We start from the raw sequence: 22,018 nt of genomic DNA on the forward strand, positions 1-22,018 counted from the left end.
GTTTTTGTCTTTCTCTTCTCATTGGGTATATTGGTCTTATATGTCAAGGCCTAAATTGTTTCATTTCACATGTAATTCATTTTCTTAAACGTGTGTCAGCAGTATATGGCTGGTACAGATACATGCCCACAATACTGACTAGTAAATGCACATTTTCTTTTTTCATCTCATGGATAAATGAATTGCAGTAGTGCAAGTGCTGTGAAATAGGTGGTTCTTCCATGCTTTTATGCTTTTACGCATACTGAGGCTCATTGCCAGAAAAAGAACTATGCCATACTTGCAGTTATTCATGGTTCCCTGATACAGTAATGGAGAAGAACTGTCAGACAAACATTTATTGCATTATGAAAATAAAACTCTGGCTTGTACTACTTCTTTGGAGAAGTACACTGTCTGCACACACAGGTTACATTTTTTGGTGGTTGTTTTTCTCATTCATGTGATAGGTCATACGAGAATACTAGCAGACAAATCAGAGCTAGATTTCACGAGCGATCTTTTTTAGGATAGTTTAATGACTAGTGGATTTGTAAAATAAGTGTTATTTTGGCTTTGGCACTTTTTTGGGTAGTTGGTGCAGGCCAAATAAAATATTTGCTGGTTGGAGAACAAGCAAACAAGTTACAGGAAAAATATTGTGACCTGGTAGCCTTGCAGGGTTTGCTTAGATTGACGGAGGTCTATCTTTCTCTATCTTTTTTTAAATAAAAAGAATATGTTTCTAATTGATTTAGGGAAAGGAAAAAGTTGGACAGTAGATCCACAGGAGAAGTGCTTTATATTGTGGATTTCTAGCAGATCAGATACCTTTGGAAAATTTTTGCAATTCTCTTATAAAGGTACAGCATCTGTATGTGAATGATGGAGTCAAATTTTATCATTCTAAGGGGCCAGGGAGATAAGCTTGGCAGCCTGCCTCTTGTGGGTTTTGTGATGTCTGTCAGTCCAGTGAAAGCTGCAATCTCTTTATTTCAGTTTGCTTTTATTAGTAAAGCTTGCCAGTTGAATCAGTTTGTGTTCTGATTTGACAAAGTTCTACTCAGTCAAAATGTATACTGTCCTGGAAGTAGCTATCAGAAAATTTATATTAAATTACATTTCTCAGGAGTTCACAAAGATCGCTATCTTGCAGCATTATTCACTTCATTTTAATATTTGTCTTTTATCTCAAAGTTACATTATAACATCGTATAACATTTACCCACTACTTAGGATCTCTTCTATCATCAGTCCTCTTGCATGTCTCCTGTAATATTAGAGTGTGTTTGGTGCATATATCCATAAGGAAATAGATCTTAATTTGTGACATTACATTTCCACTTTTCTTCTGTTATTTTGCATTTATTAAGTTTCTGCAGATTTGGTTGTAATTTTCTATCACATTGGAAATTCCAACAATAACATTCACACACCCAAATAGTGATTATTCTTTTAAATGTGTTTTCAGGGTTTAGTAACTGTTGAAGATGAACAAGCATGGATGGCATCTTACAAATATGTAGGTGCCACAACCAATATACATCCGTATTTATCAACAATGGTCAACTATGCTCAGCCTGTAAAATTTCAAGGTTTCGATGTAGCAGAAGGTAACATAAAAGGTTGAATGAAATAAAAGAATATGTCTGCTTATTTTAAGTAGTTTTTAATCTCTCTGTTTCCAAAGTTTAGAAATAGTGTAAGATTTTTATGGTATAATGACTTTCATCTGTATATTTAAAAAGATATCTGTTTCTTTAAATATAAAGTTAGCTTGTTTTTCCATTGGTCGTCCACATGGAGTCACTAAATTACTGGGGGAATATGGAGTTCCTGAGCGTGATTATATTCTATACGCCTTTCTGACTAAACTGCTTTTTTTAGTTCCTTTTTCATTAAAGTAAGGTGAGCATGATTGCCGCTACAGCAGTTAGCTTATGCTTTCGTATTGCATACTAGAAGATTTTTATGGTTTTTTGTGCTGTCTAGCAGCATTGTGCAGGCTCTGAGTCATAGTTTTGTCCTAAACAAAAGATGAGAATGTTGTTAATTTTCCCAGGAATTGAAAGAAAAAGGCAAGTCAGAAATATTATTAAATTTATCATCAGTATAATTTGATTCTATGAATGACAGATAATGGGGAAACAGACCAGTGTTTGCAGCACTTCGTTGAATAGTATATACTGCTATTACGTATAGTGTATGATTGTGAATTTTGATGCATCATTATAGCAGCATTTGAAATGTGTTTTCTTTCCTAGAACGCAATATTCATCATAACATGTCCTCTTTCAATGAATCAGTTGGACTAGGGTATTTGAAGACCCATGCAATTGAGTTTGTAAAGTATCCTTTTAACTATTTAAATGGTTAATGGCACTTCTGTACTAATACTATAAATAAACAACAAATGTCCACTTCATTTATGATGTTCCATGTCTGTAATGGAACAAAGAACATAGCTCATAAGGTAAGGAATAGTAAGAAATAGTGAAGATAAGAGGATATGACAGTACATTTTTATGCTGTTTGTATTTCATTTTTCCTTAACAAATTATACAGTTATAATAAACGACAAATGAGTCGGATATACCCAAAGGGAGGCCGAGTGGATTCCAGTAATTACATGCCTCAAATTTTCTGGAACGCTGGCTGCCAGATGGTCTCACTGAACTATCAGACCCCAGGTAAGCAGCAACGACCAGTGAACCTAAATTCTGAAGAATGGCATGGGCAGTAACTCCCAAACAGATGCCATGGATATGCTTCTGGCATTTTTTGAGGAAGTAGACATATGGCTAAATAATATGGCGTGTGGGGAATTATGGAAGCGTAAGAAAAGGAGCAATATTAAAAAAAAAAAAAAAAAGGGATAGAACGAAAATTCAGTCTCCTTTCATGGAAATATAATTGACAGAGTACTGTAACTTCTCACGTAAATGATAATGTTATTAATACAAATATTAATTACAGGGAAAACATTGTTTTTGCAAGAGACACCTTTGCCACAGTCAGATGCATTTCTCCAAAATAAAAATGAAGAAATGTGCAAATTAAGATAGTAAAAAGTAATGACTATATGCCAAATACATTTCTAGACCAGTTTTTGTCAAGTATGAGAGTAACATGTTTAGCATCAGAGCATGAGGCACGAGAACTCATCTTATGTAATGATGCCAGAGAGTGTAAATGATTCTATGTGGCGTAAACTGAGAGATCTATTGCCCCTGTTAAATGAAGGTGTAAGTTAACTAATGTTTTTTTTGTTGTTGTTTTTGTGAATATAGAAATTTCTTTAACAGTGTATGTAACAGACCCATTCTTCCATTTCTTCTTCTTCCATCTGGGATAGGACCATTATCTTTTTTCTGCAGTAATGCCTTTGATACTGTAGACACTCCTCATGAGTATACCCCGAGTTCTCTCCTGCAAAGCTTTGCGTCTCTGCCACCACTAATTTCTAGCTGAGAAGGCAAGAGAAAGCTGTACTGACATACACTACTTGTAAACTGCTCCACTGGACATGATGTGGAGGTTGGAGCAGAAATACCAGCTTCACTCTTCTCCCAGCACTGCCTTTGCCCAATGCACATCATTCTCAACCCCTTTGTATTGCGAAATAATGGTGTTTCCTGTATAATTGGAAATGAGCAACTTCCCTGTGGTAGTCTTCCGTGATCCAACTGTGCTGGCAGGCTTAAGAATAGCTGAGGAAATAGAAGTTAAAACTGCTGTAAGGCTGCCAAGAAAGGAGAATAATAGCCATTATAAGTGTATTCAGAACCTTGCGTTTAGTGTGACGGAGAATGTACAGAGGAGATATTTGCACCCTTTGAAGCTAGAGTCTATGGGCAAGAGAAGACTTGTGTTATCAGTGAGCCAGGATGTTGTATTTTGATGTAATTGGAAACCTGCAGGAAAAGATTATTTTTGTTGGATTTGAGATTTTCTGGGAAGGGGGCTATTACCTATCTTTGTAGACAAGCGCTATAGTAATGCATTGAGTGAAACTCAGGTGCTCTAAAGTTTGAAATTAAGCAATGTTCCTGTGATCTCTGTGGTCTCTTATTGTGGTATTTCATGGAAATAAGCTCCTAGAAACCCAGTACAAGATTCATCTCATCTTTAAGATATCAATATACAGACCACTTCATCAGTCAGTCGTCTGCAGTCATTGGAGAGAAGTACACACTTCTTGGATGTGATTCATTTAGTCTATTTTGGTTGTCTGCCTTAGACTGAGATTAATTGTGCTGTTAGAAGTACTTCTATCCCTCCATTATTTAAAGCGATTCTAGACCACTGGTTCAAATGAAGATACTGTAGATCTCAAAAGAGGAGAAGAATCCTACCCCAGACACTTACATGACCATAGCCTGATGCTTCTCTGCCTGTAGGGTGTTTTGGGATTGAAGGAGAGACTATAAGCACAGCTTAGACTTCAGCTTGGTTGATAAAGCTGTTACTGCTGTGAGGAAATAGAAGTTTTCAATTTGCTTCCTTTTATTTCTTATTTATGCAGATGTGTGTGTGTGTGTCTATGTGCATATGTATTCTATATACATTAAATTTAATTTTCATTTAAACAAATTATTCTGGACAAATGATCTTTATTTTCTTTCAAAGAGAGATTGCTCATGATATGCATTATTCAGCAGGAAAGATGCTATTTTTTTTCTCTCTTGACAGATTTAGCAATGCAATTGAATCAAGGAAAATTTGAATATAATGGATCATGCGGGTGAGTGATGTGATTTAAACTGTTGTCACAGTGAATCCTTTACTATGGCTTTAATAAAATATTGTCACTATTAATTATGTGTTATAAAAGAAAAATGAGATGCTAGGTGAAGAGTAGAAATTAGCAGAATTCAGAGAGAATTATCCCCTGCAAGGAGGTACTGCACTGTATTGTGATGAATATGCTTTTTAATTATGCCCATTTTTAATGAGATAGATAGAAGAGGCTTTGTGTGCAAATTAGGAAGAAGATCATGAATAGCATACACAGAGTTATTTAAATCCATCTTCAACTTCTATTCTGAATCTTTTTTTGAAGATACAACTTAGTCTAGAGATTTGTTGCACAGTTCACGGAATAGTCAAATTTACTTGGGCAGGTTGAGTCTCAGTTCAAGAGAACATTTTTTTCTTATCTTTGTCCTTTAGGTGGAGAGCAAATTGCACAGAGAACACTGAAGTGTTTCACCCCTCGAAGTTCTCACTCAATAATTCTGCATCAATAGGGATTCTCAAGCAATGCTGTTAGCTAATTCTCAAATGTTTATACCTTAATAGGATAGACAGAGAAAGTTTGATGAATTGTAGGAAGTGGCAGTCCAGAAAAGCATTAAAATATGCGGTTCACCCTGGAAAAGAAATAACTTTTTTACTAATGCAAATCTTATTCAGAAAGAAAATTTGAGTGGATGGAGTTTAGGAGAATTCCTGTTCCCAGAATAGGCAGTTGTACTCTGCTCCTCCAGGTCTTTATTTCAGTTGTGAAATCTTCAAACAGCGGTTGTTGTGTTTGACAAAGGTGCAGTGCCTGGTCGTTTTGGTTGGAATCTCCAACCATTACTTGTATCTAATCCTGAATAATAGAAACAGGAGAAAATTAAGCTTTTATTTTTATTTATTTATTTTTTTTTAATGGAAGAGTGTGGTTCCTTTATTGTTAGACCCACAAGTCTGCTAGAAGACCATATGGTTACTCTTACGTAATTCTCTAAAACACTGGCGTCATTGTCAAACAAATAATTTGGTTCTTACAGCAGTCTTCTGGTATTACAGTAATGTAGTGATAACACTTGGTAACATAGTGGTAATAGTTTTCCACTATACATTATAAATGTGGTGCTAGTTTAGTACAGGGAGATAGCACTTAGGGCAATAAGAATAAAAATGATATGTCTGTGTGTATTACTCTTTCCTCTGATGTACAAAAGTTGCATGCTGGTGAAACTAGATAGAGCTGCTCCAGCATGAGAGCACTGTTGATTTCGACAGGCTTGAATTATGAGCTAAGAACATTTCCCACAGCTCCCTTTTGCCCATAATCTGCTTTAAATTAGTAAAAGATTAGGAAATAACCTGTACGGATAGTGTGATAAGGATGAGTATTACTTTCCTAAATATAAACCAAATGCTATATGAAAAAGTGAGAAAACAGATTGAGAGTCTTTCCATTGGAGTTTTTTCCATCACTTCTTAATTCCTTGTGAATTTTGTGTAGGCTTTTATAACATTGTGTCCAGTGTTTCGCTAGAGAGACTGGAGTGTGGATGAAATACGAGCTGCTAGCAGCTACTGTCAGGGCTGCCGAATTAGCAGGATGACTCCAGCTAGTTATTTTCTTCCATCAGTGGAAGAGAATTCCCTTCATATGTAGCACAGCATTTTTGTGGGTCAGCTGCTGTTATAGTTTGATGGCAGAATCCTTGGTTTTTAATTCATCAGTGCACGTATTGGCTTCATTGATATGTTGATCCAGTGCGTAGTCCTCAGGGATGTATTGCAAGTGTTATTATGGTAGTACCTTTCATGCTACTATAATTAACAGTCTGTCACTACTAACATTATCAGCTATTCTCCCCAAGGCTTTATAACTGAGTTGAAAAAAATAGCTTCAAGCTGCAATTTATTGTATGAATCTTGGCTCCATGGAACTGCTTCATTTAAAACAAAATTGAATAAATCTTCTCTGTTTGTCAACAGTGTTAAAGAATTAAAGTAAATGAGAGCATCTAATTTTTATTATATAACTCAGTGTATTTTTAAAATGTACTCCTAAATTATTTTGAAATCTTTTTGATTACATTATATTTAGTTTTATCTTGAAACACAGGGTAGATTTAATACTGCAATTGCTGGTAATTCAAAATTAAGATTAACATTTATCTGTATTTTAAACAACTGTAATATTTCCATTTTTCCCTCCTCACACTTGCAGCTAGAATGTTATTCTGTATTTTACAGTGTCATAGGAGACTTCATTGTTTATAGCTAGAACATCTATTTTATTTATATTTAATACAATTTTAATTTCCACACAAAATATTTTTTTCTTCTTTTTCTTAAAATAAGGTATTTACTTAAACCAGATTTCATGCGGCGACCAGATCGAACATTTGACCCTTTCTCTGAAACTCCTGTAGATGGTGTAATTGCAGCGACATGTTCTGTACAGGTAAAATAAAAATTTAGGAACTTCTGTCATCTTGGAACATCCAAAATCACATTTAAATGTGAGCAGAAATATAATATCTACAGAAAATATGTTAGGATTGTGTGGATTTCACCAAACAGTTTCCATTGTTTTTATTTGATTGCTGGCTAAAACATCTGTGTTTACTTGAACTAAATGGAACATGATATAATTAGAAATGGTTTGTTATTACATATTATCACTGAATTTTAAACCCTGTCATACTCTTGGAGGTTCACGTCAGCCTTCACAAGTAAATAAATGAGTAAAGCTCGTTCCTGTGGGGAATAAGAAACTACACGAACTTCTGCTGTCACCACAGACCTAGAGGGAGTTTGTAATGGGCATCTTTGGATAGGATATTTTCAAAGCAAGTAGAACCTGAACTCTGCGCTGTGGTCTGAGGAGTGACAGCTATGTGTATGCTGCTTGAGGGAAGAAATCAAAGCTTCAGGAGAGCCTAGCATGATGATAAAGTTGCAGTAGAGCTGAATGAAGTTGCTTGGTGAAGACAAGTGTTTTTTTATTTATGGAGCAGCCCAGCCTGTATATTCACCTCATATAGGACATCAGAGAAAAAGGTTCATGTGCTGGAGATCCTAACTTTGGAGTCACCCATGAGGAGCAAAGTCCTTAAAACTTCTGGTGTAGTTATGAAGCGTGGTTAGATCTTCTCACAATTTGGAAGGAGACTGAACAACTATATATCCTGTTTTGTGACTTGATTCTCAACTCTCTTAGCTGAAATATCTTACCTGCAACTTAACCAAAGAGTTTTCCTTTCAGTCATCTCTGTCTATACACAGCATGGAAATTTCAAATTCTCCCCAAGCAAGAGTTCATTGCACTTGAGAAGTTGAACTAAGTTTTATTTGCCCCTCCTGAAGAACAGAAAAGTGTTGTTTTGTTTTTTTACTGTCAGATGGCAGAACAGTCCCTCCAAGAAAGAAGTGGAGTCTAGTGAGATCTGGTGATGAGAATACAGTGCTAAGAACAATGAGAGAGAGCCTTTAGTTCACTTCTTTTGCAACTTGTTCTTCTTATCTGATTAAAATGAGCATAAAACTCCATACTTCTGTTCCTGCTCCTGTAAAATTGGAATAATAATGACAGCCAATGCATCTGAGAATTGGAGAGGAAAAGCAGAAAAGGTTTTGTTCACTATAATTATTGCGTGGTGCCTACTCTGAGTTGGGGGCCGTATTGCAGAATGCAATGCAATGCAATTCCCCAACACGGGGGAAGGTATGATCCATACAGTGGAGGATGTACAACCTTATTAAAGACAAAACATGCCTAGTAGCTGTAAACAGTGGGAGGGAGAGAGATCAGGGTTATAAGAAGAACATATCTCCACTGCATGGTTTGTTGATTCTGAATTACTTTTATTTGTACTACAGTAATAGCTAGAAGCCCTGACTGAGAGCAGGACTCCCCTTGTACTAGCATGCTGTTGTAAAAAAGGTAAGAGTGGACCCAAGCCCAGTCACGTATCCCTCAGCTACGTAACTTTTCAGATTTGTTATTCAGAGTGTTTCTTGGAAGCATGTTAGACCATAAAAAGAAAATAATGGCTCAGAATGACCTTAGCTCTGTGAAAACATAAGAATTTCTTTTTTTCTTCCCTCCTTAATCCTACTAACAATATTTGCTATATTTTTAAGGAGTGGATCATCTAAATGAAGTAAAAAAATGCCACTAATTAATCACTTGCTTTTGCTAGATTAATCTTGACTTGGAAAAGAATCAAAACAAATTTTATATATGTAGAAAAACAGAGGAGTCATGGGTTTGTTTTTTGGTTTTTATTTTTTCTTTTCTAAGCATCCTTCGTTTCCTAAACACAGAATATGGAGTTAGATTGATATTTGCCTTAGTTTGCAGATTGCACCTAAGTGAAAGCAGGGCAGTAGCTTCCATTCACCTCTTTGTAGTCAAGACGTATAATAGATGACAGTGCGCCAGCACAGAAAGTTTAAAGCATATTTTCAGATCAGTTGCTGAATAGCATTGCCCAAGCTGATGGTTTTGTTCAGCATATTTTATTGATGTCGTCAATGTACCTGTAAGACTGCAGTTAATTGGGCCAGCTGACTTATAACTGTTAATACTGTGGCACGGTGAGCACAGCCATTTTAGATTGATATAGTTTGCTATGTAAATAAATGCCTCAAATTATCAAAAGTCAGCTGGCTATAACATGCATACTTATGTAGAAAGTTGTCTAAGGTGTGAATTTATAGTACAGCTAAAATAAAAACTATCTGCTATATACACTGTATTACCACCACACAACAATCCTTACAGAAATCAGACCAAAGTTGGTAAGAAAAGAAATTAGGAATCTTGGACATGTGAAGGAATTGCAGTATGATACTATGTTATATGCACTTGGAACACATTCACTCTTCCATACCTTTGGTGTGCTCCTATCTCAACAGGTCCATGTCACACCTATTAGTCTGTAATAAAATGACCTTAGGCAGTTTCTGTAGAGTGGCATTGCAAATTCCCACCAAAGGTGACTTTCTTATGTGCCTGTGCCCTTAAACTCTGCTTCGATCAAATCGTTAGCCTCTGATTCCCAAAGTGGTCACTCACATGGTTATCTATGAACACCACTCTGTGCATGGCAACATCATATTCACACCTCCCCATTGAATTGGTGCCACCAACACAGCACAGGGATACACAAAGAACTGTGACCAGGAAGCAGAAGTCTTCATATTTGTGTTGCATCTTTGAAAATGTTCTTCTTTCGACACTGGTTAATCTGTCATTCTTAATCCAAGATTCACCTTGAACAAAAATTTGGTTGCTGCTGGCATTTTCCTTTATGGGCAAATGGTATATGAAATTAATTGTGAGTTAAGGCAGGAACTGAGTGTGTATTTTCATGAGCGAAAAGCTGGAGACTTTGCAGTACTAATAGCTCGTGCGTCTGTGTGTGCAGCAGTGTGTTCAGCTGGATCATAACCCAGTAAAACATGCTAGCCCAGCGCTTCTCTGTGGTGCTGTAGTGAGTCCCCTAAGCTGTATAAAGACGAACAGCTGCTAAAAGTAGTAGACTCAGTATGCGTTTCCCACTGGGCTGCTACTTGTCTTCAGTGTCTATTTCCATTAACACTGAATTTCAGGATGAAATATAACAGAGGAATTCCTTCAGGAAAGAACTGTGGTTTAGATGTTATAGCATGACTGTCAAATATTATAATGGAGTTGCATTAAAAAAAAAAAACTTTTTAACTTGTGCAGAGTGACCAGACCATTACTGTTTTGTATTCTGTGTAATCTCATTTAAAGACAACCATGTATTTAAGGCTTTAACACAATAACTTTTCAGAAAAAAGTGTAATTTTAATGCTATATTTACCATTTTCATATGATTAATATATTTGTTCTATAGAAAACATTTTGCAGACTGCTGTCGTTAAATAAAGAATCCTCAGTATTCCCAGTATTCATAAAACACTGCATACTTTTTATTGCTGTTATTCTCTGTACTGCTTTTCTTTACTGTTCTACTGTTGTTATGTTGCAGGTAATATCTGGTCAGTTCTTATCAGACAAAAAAATCGGTACGTATGTAGAAGTGGATATGTATGGTTTACCCACGGACACAATACGTAAAGAATTTCGAACACGCATGGTGATGAACAATGGTCTGAACCCTGTTTACAATGAAGAATCGTTTGTATTTCGAAAGGTAGGATACTTGGAAAGCACAGTCTGTGGTTGCCAGCCCTTTTGCACACGAGCATCCTTGCTCACTTGAGCCATCCCTCCCTGCTTCAGTCTGACTGCTCACATGATTAAGTACTGCTCCCATGAAAAAGGGTTTGTAGGGCTCCTGTTTACTACCGTAAACAATTTAAAGCTGAAATAAGCTTTTGAGAGTTTTTTTTTTTCCTAATTTTGCTTTGTTTTTCTAATGGATAACCTCTGTAGCTGTCACATGATTTTTTGTTTCTGTTTGGCTTTTCCCTCCCCTTTGCTTCCTCCTCCCACTCGGAGGTAGCCACCTCCTCCGTGGCCATGCCTGTGTTCAAGGTATGCAGTCTGCTCAGAATGAGCCCCCGCTGGTGGACACCATCATTCCTTGGAGATTTCTTCTTCCCTGCCCTGGCAGTGGCTGCTATCTTGCACTGTTCCTTCAGCCCAGAGGGCAGGTGAGATGCTGCATCCAAAGCTAAGGTCAATGTCATTACATGGAAAAGTTGGAAGGGTGCTGTGTTCCTCAGACGTGTTTTCAGCCCCCTCCTTCAGTAGTCCATGTGCATCATGTACTTTTTTTTTTTTTCAATAGCAGAGAGAAACAAACCTTTTTTTCTTGGTATGGGGGATTTAAAGAGATCACAGTTGTCATTACCAGTGTTCAGTTTTTATCTCTCAGTCTTTATATATATGATGCATATATATATTATTTTATATTTTATTTTTTGTCAGCTGGAGTTTCATCCAGACTACATGTGTTAGCAGTGCTGTCTTTGATAATGTCTGTTTTGCTTACACCTGTTTCGTTGTCATGCAAAATTGTTGCTCTTTTCCAAAGTGACGGACTTTACTGAGTGGTTTTCACACTTTACCTTTGGTATATGACACATATAATCTGCTTTCTTAACAGTATAACCAGTTTTTAATAGAAGCGTAATTTATGCAAGAGGCTTTTCTGGACTCAAATATATTCTGAAATGAATGTGAATTTAAGTGCTTTTCTCTGCAGATGAGGAGGCACAGGGAAAATGCATTAGGTACATGACAGGCAATCACACAGTTGCCCATGCCTTGCTGCTAATTAGGCTGGCATCTGTTGCCTTCTTATTTCTTAATTCAAAAGGCCCATAAAATACAGCTTCAGTCTCGATGAGGAGGACCTGGGTATCATGACATGGGAGTTAGGACTGATGCTAATAGTTGGAGTAGTAGTTCTTGGACTTTGATCTCTAACCTGCAATAAACAATTACATGGTCATACATTCTCTTGAATAACTCATACTGCAAGTCAGACAAGAAGGTATTTTTCTTCATCACAGGCCCTAATCATGTCAGGCTGAGTGTTTTAATCAAGACAGCTGTTGGTGACTGGGCAGATGAGTGAAACTGGAATGGTTCCTCTGGGTGGAGGAAATGAAGACCTGGGGTGCATGGTGCTAGAAAGTCATGAGGGCAGGAGTGCCTTTAGGATACCTTAGAACAAATTAATGGAGAGGGAACCATAACCTTCTGGGTCCTTCTCCTTTCCCTAGTAAAGCTATATCTGAGCCCATCATATAAGGAATGATGTGCTGGTGTGTGGCCTGTAGAAGAGAGATCTTAGGTGCCCTATTTGGGTTGCAGTGTTCTCCTCTAGCTGATGTTTAATCCTACACGGTTGCTCACAGGTAATGTGTTTGATTGTTCTTCTGTTATGTTTTGTTGTTTTTCTTTTAATTGATTTTAAAATAAAGCTTCAGTCATTCTAACCCAAGTTTTGTGTTGTCACTCTGTTGTGTAAGAGGGAGGTGGGAGTCAGTGCTGGTGATGAGCTGTGCCAGGGATGCTTAGTTGTAATCACTCATCCTGTGCTGTGAGGCAGGCAGAGCACCTGTGAATAGCTCAGGTGGCTTCAGAGACCAAAAGTGTACTACCTTCTGTGTTCCCTAGGACTTAAAAATGAAAATGATGTGTGTGTGTGGGGGGGTCTAAGGAGGTAATAGAGGCGATTTATTTTGACCTTTCCTCTTGGCCTGTAATCATCAATGAAAAGAGCCAGTCAGGAAAGGAGTAGGAAGACATCTGCTGGCATGCAGGCAAGGCAGACGGGCACAGAGGCTGCCCCTTGCAGTTAGGTTGTCCCCTCCTCTCTGCTCCCTGCACAGAGGCAGCATTCAGAGCAAGCGCCTTCCTTCCCGGGAAGGCAGGGGACATTCTGCTCTTGCTTTGATCGGTGGAGATAGAAGCTGACAGATGGAAGCAGCCACAGCTCCTCCCACCCACCATACATGCCGTATACCCTTCATGTCCTGAGTACAAGCACCTGCTTCTGCTTGCCAGGAGCATGCCCTTTCAGCGAGGCTTTCACCCTCTCCTGCCCTCCTCTGTCTGCTCTCTTCGCAGAACCCACAGTTCAACATACATCCCCGTGCTTGTGCTTGCACTCTTTCACATTGCCCTTCTGAGTACATCCCAAATCCCCTCTTCATGTCGTTATTCCTCCAGATGCAGCATTATCTACCCTTTAGTTGCCATTGCATCTGTCATTTCCCATGTCATATTTACCTACCTGCTTGTCCATGTCGCCACTCTCCAATAAAAAAAAACAACGCAAGCTAGCGTAGCTGCAAGTTGCAAGATTGCAACTTCTGAAGCATTCTGAAATCTGCCTGTTGTTTAGCGTGAAGAAAGCTTTTCTAGGAACGAATCATCTGAAAGTACTCAGTTTGCCTCAGCAAAGGGGAATGACATTATCTAACAGTGATGATAGACTTGTGTTTCTGGCATACAAGGTGAATGAGCAGATTTCTTCAAACATGGGAGGTGGGAAGGGTGCTACTGTACTAGCGTCATTGAATTTCTTTATTTTATGGTTTTCCAGGTTATTCTTCCTGATCTTGCTGTCCTGAGAATAGCAGTGTATGATGACAATAATAAGTTGATTGGTCAGAGGATCCTGCCTCTGGATGGTCTGCAAGCAGGGTACAGACACATTTCCCTTCGGAATGAAGGCAACAAACCACTCTCTCTTCCCACAGTTTTCTGCAACATTGTGCTTAAAACATATGTGCCTGATGGTTTTGGAGGTGAGATAATCCTATCCCTCAGTGTGTTGTAAATCTTGAGTGTTGATGTGGAACAGACTAGACAGATTAAGTGTCTTTAAGCTCTTTCAAACCCTATGTATTCAATTAAGAAACCAGCATTAGTATCAAGTGCCTCAGTTTTAACAGGAGTGAAATATACCCATTGGAAGCCAAAATACAAAATAATGTGGAAAATAAGCTAATACTCTCAATTTGATTTTCTCTGTTGACATTTTAGCAAGATACTTTTCTTGACTTTTTTAATGTAAATATTTGTATAGGTTAACCTGTATTTTAGCTATATTTTCTGGTTGTAGGTATGAAAAGGTAAAGCAGAATCTAGACATGCATTTTTCCAAACAAAACCACTTCTGTATTCTTGACAATATTGGAATATTTTTGTTGATATTTACCCAAACTTTCAAAAAATATACAGACCTTGACTTCACTAGCATTAATTTCATGATCCAAGTTAAGCATTTACAGAAATGCTTGTACAGTACATAGGTGAAATTGTGGCTGCTGGAGAATCAATTGGAGTTTTGCTTTAGGGTAAAACTCCAGCTTTGCTGGACAGGCTTTAGGGCACTACTATGCCTTTATTCAGTATGTTTCATCTAGAGTATTTAACGTTGCAGATTTCAGCTCAAGGCAAATAAAAGCTTCTGCTTAAACTTGAGATTCTTAGGGCAGTAGCTGGAACATGAATCTAAGGGACACAGTTAAGCATGTGTTTTAATTCATCTCTGAAATAAAACTTTTGACAATAAATAAGTCACTGAAAGTGTTTTTTAAATTAGGGACATGCTTCTGAAGTGGGATTGACTTTTTTCTGAATGATATCATGCTTTTTCTAGGAGTTGAAATTAAGCTTAGCAGAATTTGAGGTGGTTCAAGCCACTAAATGTGCTGATCATTGTTCAGTAGAAGATTTTTTTTAAAATGCATTATACAAATTCAGAAACAAAAGACATGATTTTCAAGCAGAGTTTGAATATCAATTTAGAACTTGCAAATTGTGTGTAGTTCAGTATTGGTTGGTCTACTACATTGTCAGCATCACTGAAGATTATCTACAATTATCTGTTAGATTTGAGGATACAGAAAAACAATTCTGCCGCTAAGTAACTTTATCATTACAGTAAATAACTGCTAGGATGAGGAGACTAGTTGTATAGCTTACTGTCCGTGTTGGGAAAAAGAGGCTCCATATCAATATGAACTAAAATTAGTTCAGTTATTAATTCTCCTCTCCCAATTCCAGATACTTTTGTTGTGTTTCATGGATTTTTCTCGATACAGAATAACCTGGTGAACAACTAGGAGAAATCTTTTGACACTCAGATGGAATTGTTAATATTCTCTTGGCATGTGTTTATAAGTACTTAACATCTCCAGTGCACCTTTCATTGTTTTATGAGCTATCATTAGAATCTCCATGATTATTTTAATAAATCTTTAGGAAGGTACAACTTGATTCATTGGCTACCTAATTTTTATTTTCTTTTTTTTCTTGTAAATTTTAAAAACCAACATCAACTAATAATTAGAATAGTTGGTCCATTGTAGGCTTTAAAATATGCGTAATTTTGTTTTTCATATGATATAGTGATAAAGTAATTTTTTGTAGTTTATCTGCATCAGTTATTCTGTTCCCAATTAAATACAGTACTGGTGCGAATCAATGCAAGTGAAGTAGCATTCTCCAAAGAGAAACTTCTATGATATAAGCCTGTGTGTAATCAAGCATTGTTACTTAGGTTGGTGGTTAGAGTCCTCTGTAATACATTTGTCCTGTGATTTTGCTAGTTTTACAAGTGCTAAGAATCTCCTTCCACCTTATCTCACTGAGGAGAAAGAAAAACGTATGCAGGGGCCAAATGACAATGTGAAAAGCGGTGATGAGTCACTTCCCCCCTTAGAAATGCTGAGCCTTTGATGACGTACTTGTACAGTTAGTAATACAATTTACAGAGGCTTCACTCTCCCCAACATGTTAGTCATTTCTACCTTGAAGTTCATGATAATCAGGTACCATTTTCAAACACCACATCATGTTAGCAGGATAGTCCTGAATTTTCATTGAAGAGTTGGAGCCAAGGACAGGAAGACTTGCTCACTAGATTGAGGAAAATAGTTCTGGGTTGCAAGGCTATATTATGTCTGAAAATAAATTCTACCCGTATTACATTTGTCTAAAATACAGTTGTAGAAGAGAGAGGGATTACAGGTACTGGAGACAATCTATTTTGGGTAGATAAACAGGTCTATCAGGGTAATGAAATCTATTTAAGACAAATTTGATGGGAATTGGAGCCCAATCCATCCTTTTTATTGCCCAATGACTTCAGAGGAGCATTTCACAGTGTAATTTATGCCAACCACCAGTTCACATGAGAAGGATAGCAAGTTTTTGCCCAAAGCTTTTAACAGGTTGGATATTTTTTAAAAGACCTGGTCAGTGGGCTAACTTCTTTGTCTGGCATCATAGTAAGCTGATTTTGAAAATAGTTGAAAATATGACATGAAACATAGGCAAAATTCCAATGCGTATGAAAATTGTGGTTGTCAGAACTGTCACTGCAGAAACAATGGCCTCTTCTATAGGGAGACAATCCAGAATATAAGGATGCAAAATGCTTATCTTTTACTTGTAAGTAGCTGAAAATAGGGCTTTACACCATTCTGTAAAGAAAAAGATTCCCCGCACATGAATCACCATCTGTGATCCCCATAATGTTCCTGGCAAAAGCCTGAGTTAATTACATGACATATTTTGTAGTGAGTGATGAGTCAGGCTGCAGCTTTTAAACTTCCTTTCCTTAAGTTACTGCTTTGACAAGAGGACCTATTAACCGAACCTGGAGACTCTTTTGTCCATAAGACTGCAGTTAAAGTTTCAGAGGGATCCTCAGAACAGATTGCTGCTCTAGTCTCTGGATATGTTCTGACTGTAGATACTAAATCAATTTGTAAAATCACTTTGTGTTGTGTCAGGGCCTCCTTCTGTGAGTTCTTTTGAGATGGTTTTGAAATTAGCCTTGGAAAGAGATTTTTCATTATGCAGGCAAAGATTCACAGGTCTTTGTCTTCCTGTAAACCTATACTTGCATGTTTATCACTGCATACGTAAAACACATTGTATAATCTGTGTGGTTAAAATTACGCAACACAATTATTAATTTAATTTTAGTGTTATAGATTTCTGTCACACTTCAGCAGAAAAAAACACATAGAATTTCCAGCCTTATTCGTGAGGCTTTGTTCTGACTTCATACCAGTTTTGTACTGACCTCAGTGGCATTGCTACTGATTTTGTTGGCCATAGCAGAGGTTGCAGTTCAGGTAATTGGTGTGCTGGCAGGCAAAACGATCACAAAACTGTACTCTGTAGACTCATCCACCTAGCATGAGACACAATATATGGTAGTACTGAATTCTGTTGTAAAATAAAGAGGGACTGGGATATTATTGTTTGTATTATTTTGTGTAAAGGGAAAAGGGACTGCTTCTAGGAAAGGGATTTTATTTAGTTCCTTAGTAAAGGAGATGTACTTCTGCAAATATTAATTTGTTTGATCACGCAAGATATAAAAAGTCAGCATTAAGAGATCCAAATAGCCACAGCTACTACAGAATAGTTATGAGTGGCCTCTTGATACCAGGGCACTATTGCTCTTCGCTGACCCTGAGTTCAGGGGAAGCCTGGTCCGAAGGGCATTTGCCTTGTTGCTTTAACCGCCCATCTGAAACAGCTGTTTAGCTTTTTCATTGAACCAGGGAAAAAACTGGCGTCTTCTACAATTCACGGTAGTCCCACATCAGTAAACACCCTCTTGAACACCCAAGGGACAAAGTATGATTATTCCTACCCTGTGAGGAAGATCTTAGTGCTCTGTGACTGACTCAGGAGACCCCTTTCTGGAGTCAGCTTCCAGTGTCATCAGCTGGGAGTAAGTTGGGGGGAATCTGATGGGATCAATGTCTTTTTTAAAAAAAATAAAAAACCTGCAGATTTTTGGTGCATTGTACACTACGTAATGTTCCTGGAGTGTTGTGGCACTGTGCTGATGAGTGCTTTTAGCCCTTCCAGATTCACTAGGGAAAGCTGGGATATTATTGCAAGCCGTGGCTCATAAAATAGCCATAGAATAATGCACTTGCCAAAGATAAATTTCCAAATGCCTCTGAAGATATTAAAAAGTTGTGTTTTATTTATTTATTTTTTTACAGATATTGTGGATGCTTTGTCAGATCCAAAGAAATTTTTGTCTATCACAGAAAAAAGAGCAGACCAAATGAGAGCTATGGGTATTGAAACTGTAAGTAGAACTTTATGCCAAACATAGGCAGAATAATAAATATTCATTTTATTTTTTTTTCATAATGGAGGATGCAAAATTTGGGTTGCAAGAAGTTCTGGCAATAAAAGACTGAGATGGGTTCCTTGGTTTGAATTTGGATCTTTTTTGTTTAGTTGGGTTTTTTGTTTTGTTTTTAACTAAACTAGTCCTTTCTCCCATTGATGCATGTTACCGCACCATCTCTCATTTTCAGATGTAAGCTTCTTCAATATACTCTGAAATGCATTAGCTTATGTCACCATGCGTACTGAAATACGTTTCACTGACTGACTTTTCCCAGGTCATGATGACCCTTGGTCATGATAACACGTCCTTTAGAATTAGAAATTTTGAGAAATGAGAAAGGAGCCATATGCTAGTACTTGACTATTAAGATGGGTTAGAAATACTTCACTGAGCATTGTATTGTCTGAAACTATGTTACAGTTTTCTTCATTATGTTTGGAGTAGGCAAGTTTATAAATTTTCCATCTCCCAATTTTTGTACTACTGCAAACAGCAATTGATTTATTGTAATGCGGATATTTCTTCCAGAGTGATATAGCTGATGTACCAAATGACACTTCAAAGAATGATAGAAAAGGAAAAGCCAATAATGCCAAAGCAAACGTGACTCCTCAGAGTAGCTCTGAACTTCGACCAAGTACCACTTCTGGTTTTGGGTCTGGGACTGACGCAAAGAAAGGTAAAATCATGTGTGACTCTTTCAGTGTTCTTAAGTGATTCTGAAAGTCCTTGAAAAGTACTCATTCTTACTTTTTGGTTTTGCAGTTTTACTCATTCTTATCCCTCTTAAAATGGTCTATATTTCGTTTCTTTTTTTGATAGTGGTCTTTGTCTACTTGCAAATAAAGTTTTCTCTTTTTTGTTACAAAAATGACTACATTGCCAAGCCAACATGGCTTTATTTTACTAAGTGACCTCTTTGTGTAGCTGTATAACTACTGCTAATAGTAGCAACCTGTATGACTCTGGGAGCAGAGATCTACTAAAGGTCTACTGGAGCCAGGCCAATAGCAATGACTATTCTGGTACACTCCACAAAAACTCTTCTGCTTTTTTTTTTTTTTTTGCCTCCACAAGTCCCTTGACAGAGTTGCAGATTTGAGTAATTAAAGATATTTAAAATTCATCGGATTCTATGGCAATTTCACAATTAGAAATGTTTTCAGTGTGTGGTTTTACTCCAAATAGTGATTATGGAAATGGCCTATTTATCGTCAAAGATATACATATTTAATGTGCTCATTTATGAGTAAATAAATATTTTTTTCTAACTACTGACTCTTCAGAATCATCTTATAGGGTCAAGTGGGATTATTTGTTTCTCATAGATCATCACAGGTAATGACAAGTCAGTGAAAAAATTAATTTGTACAAGTGAATGAAACACAGAAAATAATTTCTATCCGTCTCCTTCAAAAGTTAGAATCCAGCTTGGCCCACAGGAATTGATTAGAATGAAAAGGAGTGCTAACTGCTTTAATTCTTAAACTTAAGCAGACCTGAGTGGATATACAGGTGTGAAGAGATCTCTTGAGAACCAAAATGCCAATTTCTCCAGAATAATTTTTGGCAATGAAACAGGTTGTCTGTGGCACCTGAACTACTTCAGAATTCTCCCCAGCATAAAATCCAGATTACTTTATGCAGTGAGATGTTTTAATATTTAATGCATCATGACCAAGATGCAAATATTAGTCTTATTGGCATTAGTTAGGTATGGTACTTGTTGAGGTTGATGTCTAATTCTTGATTAGCATGGAGTTAAACCTGGTTTACAAGGTAAATGAATCTACACTTTTAAAATAAAAACCTGAGGAAGTTTTTGTTTAACACAGCACGCTGGATGCAGCACTGTTTCTTAAACCAAGAATTGAGTACATACTCTTTTCTGAACACAGTTTTTATCTATATTCTCTCATGTTGAAATAGAGTTGGTCATTTTTATATCCCATGTAACCATCCTTGTTTTATAGTATAGTATGATCCATATGATCATTTAAGAGCTGAATAATTCTACCACTGTTAAAATATGCAACTCACTCTGTTGTTAGAAATTACATGACAAGCAAGATACGATATCTAGAGGAGATTTTCAAATACACATTAATTTTTTTTTTGTTCTGTACCTGACTTTCAGTAGTACTGATTGATTTCCAGATTGTGTTTTTGAAAACTTCAGCCTCTGTATTTATCTGTACCTGAATCTATATCAGTTTCATTTACTAGACCAATGTTAGTACATATAATTTAGCAGAATCTTATGCTTCTAAGAAAATAAAAAATTTTTGTTCCCTAAGGAAGTTGCTTTTACAGCATCTGAACATTTTTCAGTTGAATTCAACTTAGAAGATAGAAAACCCTTTGCAAGGCAGGAGGAATCTTATAGTCCACAGACACTACTAATAACAGTTAACTAAACACACTTGCAGTATATTTATGAATAACCTAACATTTTTGTGTAAAAAAATCAGAAAAACCCTACACATGATCTCTCTCATAATATTGTATTGACATTTTTATAAATGATAACATTTAGGTTGTGCTTAGTAGTGAAAAAAATCATAATATAGCAGAAAATACTTACTGAAACATAGAGATGGAATGGAATTTTTTGTTTGTACTGTAGTTAGGATGGTAAAAATGGATTTGCATTCATCTGAATAGTACTTATAATCTTATGTAATAGATTTGTTTCTTGTAATTTATTTTCATCACTTCTCCTGGTTTTGTTTGTTTCTCCTCGATTTTTAGTTTTCCTTTAGTCTTGAACTGTACTGTTCCTCTTTTTTTCATATCCTGGTATTAACCAAAATGCAAATTTACCACCATTAACATACAGGCTGCAGGCAGATTTTCAGTCCCGTAGTTTTTGTGTTTCAAATCAAGGAGAATAAGTATATCGAGCATTTGCTAACCCTTTGTGTAGTTATTTAGAACTTTATTTTAAAAACATTCTCCCTGAAATTAGCGGTGCCAGATTGATCTCCATGTATATACAAAAATTTTGAAGTTGGCATGGTTAAATTTTAACGTGCATAAATGGTCTGCTTTGTTTTCATAAAAGGAGCTTTTTCAGTTATTAGCTTGCTGTATTTTGACACTTCAGTGTAGAACAGTAAGAGATGAGAATATATTCATTGATTAATTTTTTCATAAGACTATTGAGCAAATGCATTTGAAAATGAAATTAACCATATCTTAACTATGTCTTGGTTAATACTGTTTTATTAATCTGAGAGTTTCTTTTTTATATTGTGAAAAATATTAATTAATATCTAACTTAAATGTAAATTTCTGTGGTAAAGTTCAAAAAAAGTATGGGATATGCTAGTATTTTTGAAGTTTTAGATAAACTATATCAATTCCTTCCTAGGTATAGATCTTATTCCTCAAGTGAAGATAGAAGATTTAAAGCAAATGAAGGTAAGTATAGACACAAGCTTTTCAATATGTATTTCTAATTATTTATTTCCAATAGCCAGGATTTTATCTGGTTACAAGGCAGTATTTCCACAGAAATATTGATCCAACGTCTCTTTTTCTAGGCTTACCTAAAGCATTTAAAGAAACAGCAGAAAGAGCTGAATGCTTTAAAGAAGAAGCATGCCAAGGTATGATCATTAGAGTTCTCTGAGCGGAACACTCTACTTGAAAAAAGTACAGCGCTTAGTAGCACAGAC

The 22,018-nt window shown here is 36.6% G+C and overlaps 1 protein-coding gene across 8 annotated transcripts in view; it reads left to right on the forward strand.

Annotated features, from left to right (window-relative positions):
- PLCB4 (phospholipase C beta 4) overlaps positions 1–22,018 on the forward strand; it is a 223,036-nt gene that overhangs the window by 168,755 nt on the left and 32,263 nt on the right. For all 8 annotated transcript variants that reach the window (XM_062571532.1, XM_062571531.1, XM_062571537.1 and 5 more), the window contains 11 exons: positions 1,451–1,592; positions 2,244–2,328; positions 2,545–2,669; positions 4,672–4,723; positions 7,069–7,171; positions 10,731–10,895; positions 13,764–13,968; positions 18,202–18,290; positions 18,867–19,017; positions 21,712–21,761; positions 21,884–21,949. In XM_062571532.1, coding sequence (XP_062427516.1) covers positions 1,451–1,592; positions 2,244–2,328; positions 2,545–2,669; positions 4,672–4,723; positions 7,069–7,171; positions 10,731–10,895; positions 13,764–13,968; positions 18,202–18,290; positions 18,867–19,017; positions 21,712–21,761; positions 21,884–21,949 — 1,233 coding nt within the window. The remainder of the gene's footprint in view (positions 1–1,450; positions 1,593–2,243; positions 2,329–2,544; positions 2,670–4,671; positions 4,724–7,068; positions 7,172–10,730; positions 10,896–13,763; positions 13,969–18,201; positions 18,291–18,866; positions 19,018–21,711; positions 21,762–21,883; positions 21,950–22,018) is intronic.

Source organism: Rhea pennata, chromosome 3 (genome assembly GCF_028389875.1).
Source record: "Rhea pennata isolate bPtePen1 chromosome 3, bPtePen1.pri, whole genome shotgun sequence".
In the NCBI taxonomy this organism is placed as follows: domain Eukaryota; kingdom Metazoa; phylum Chordata; class Aves; order Rheiformes; family Rheidae; genus Rhea; species Rhea pennata.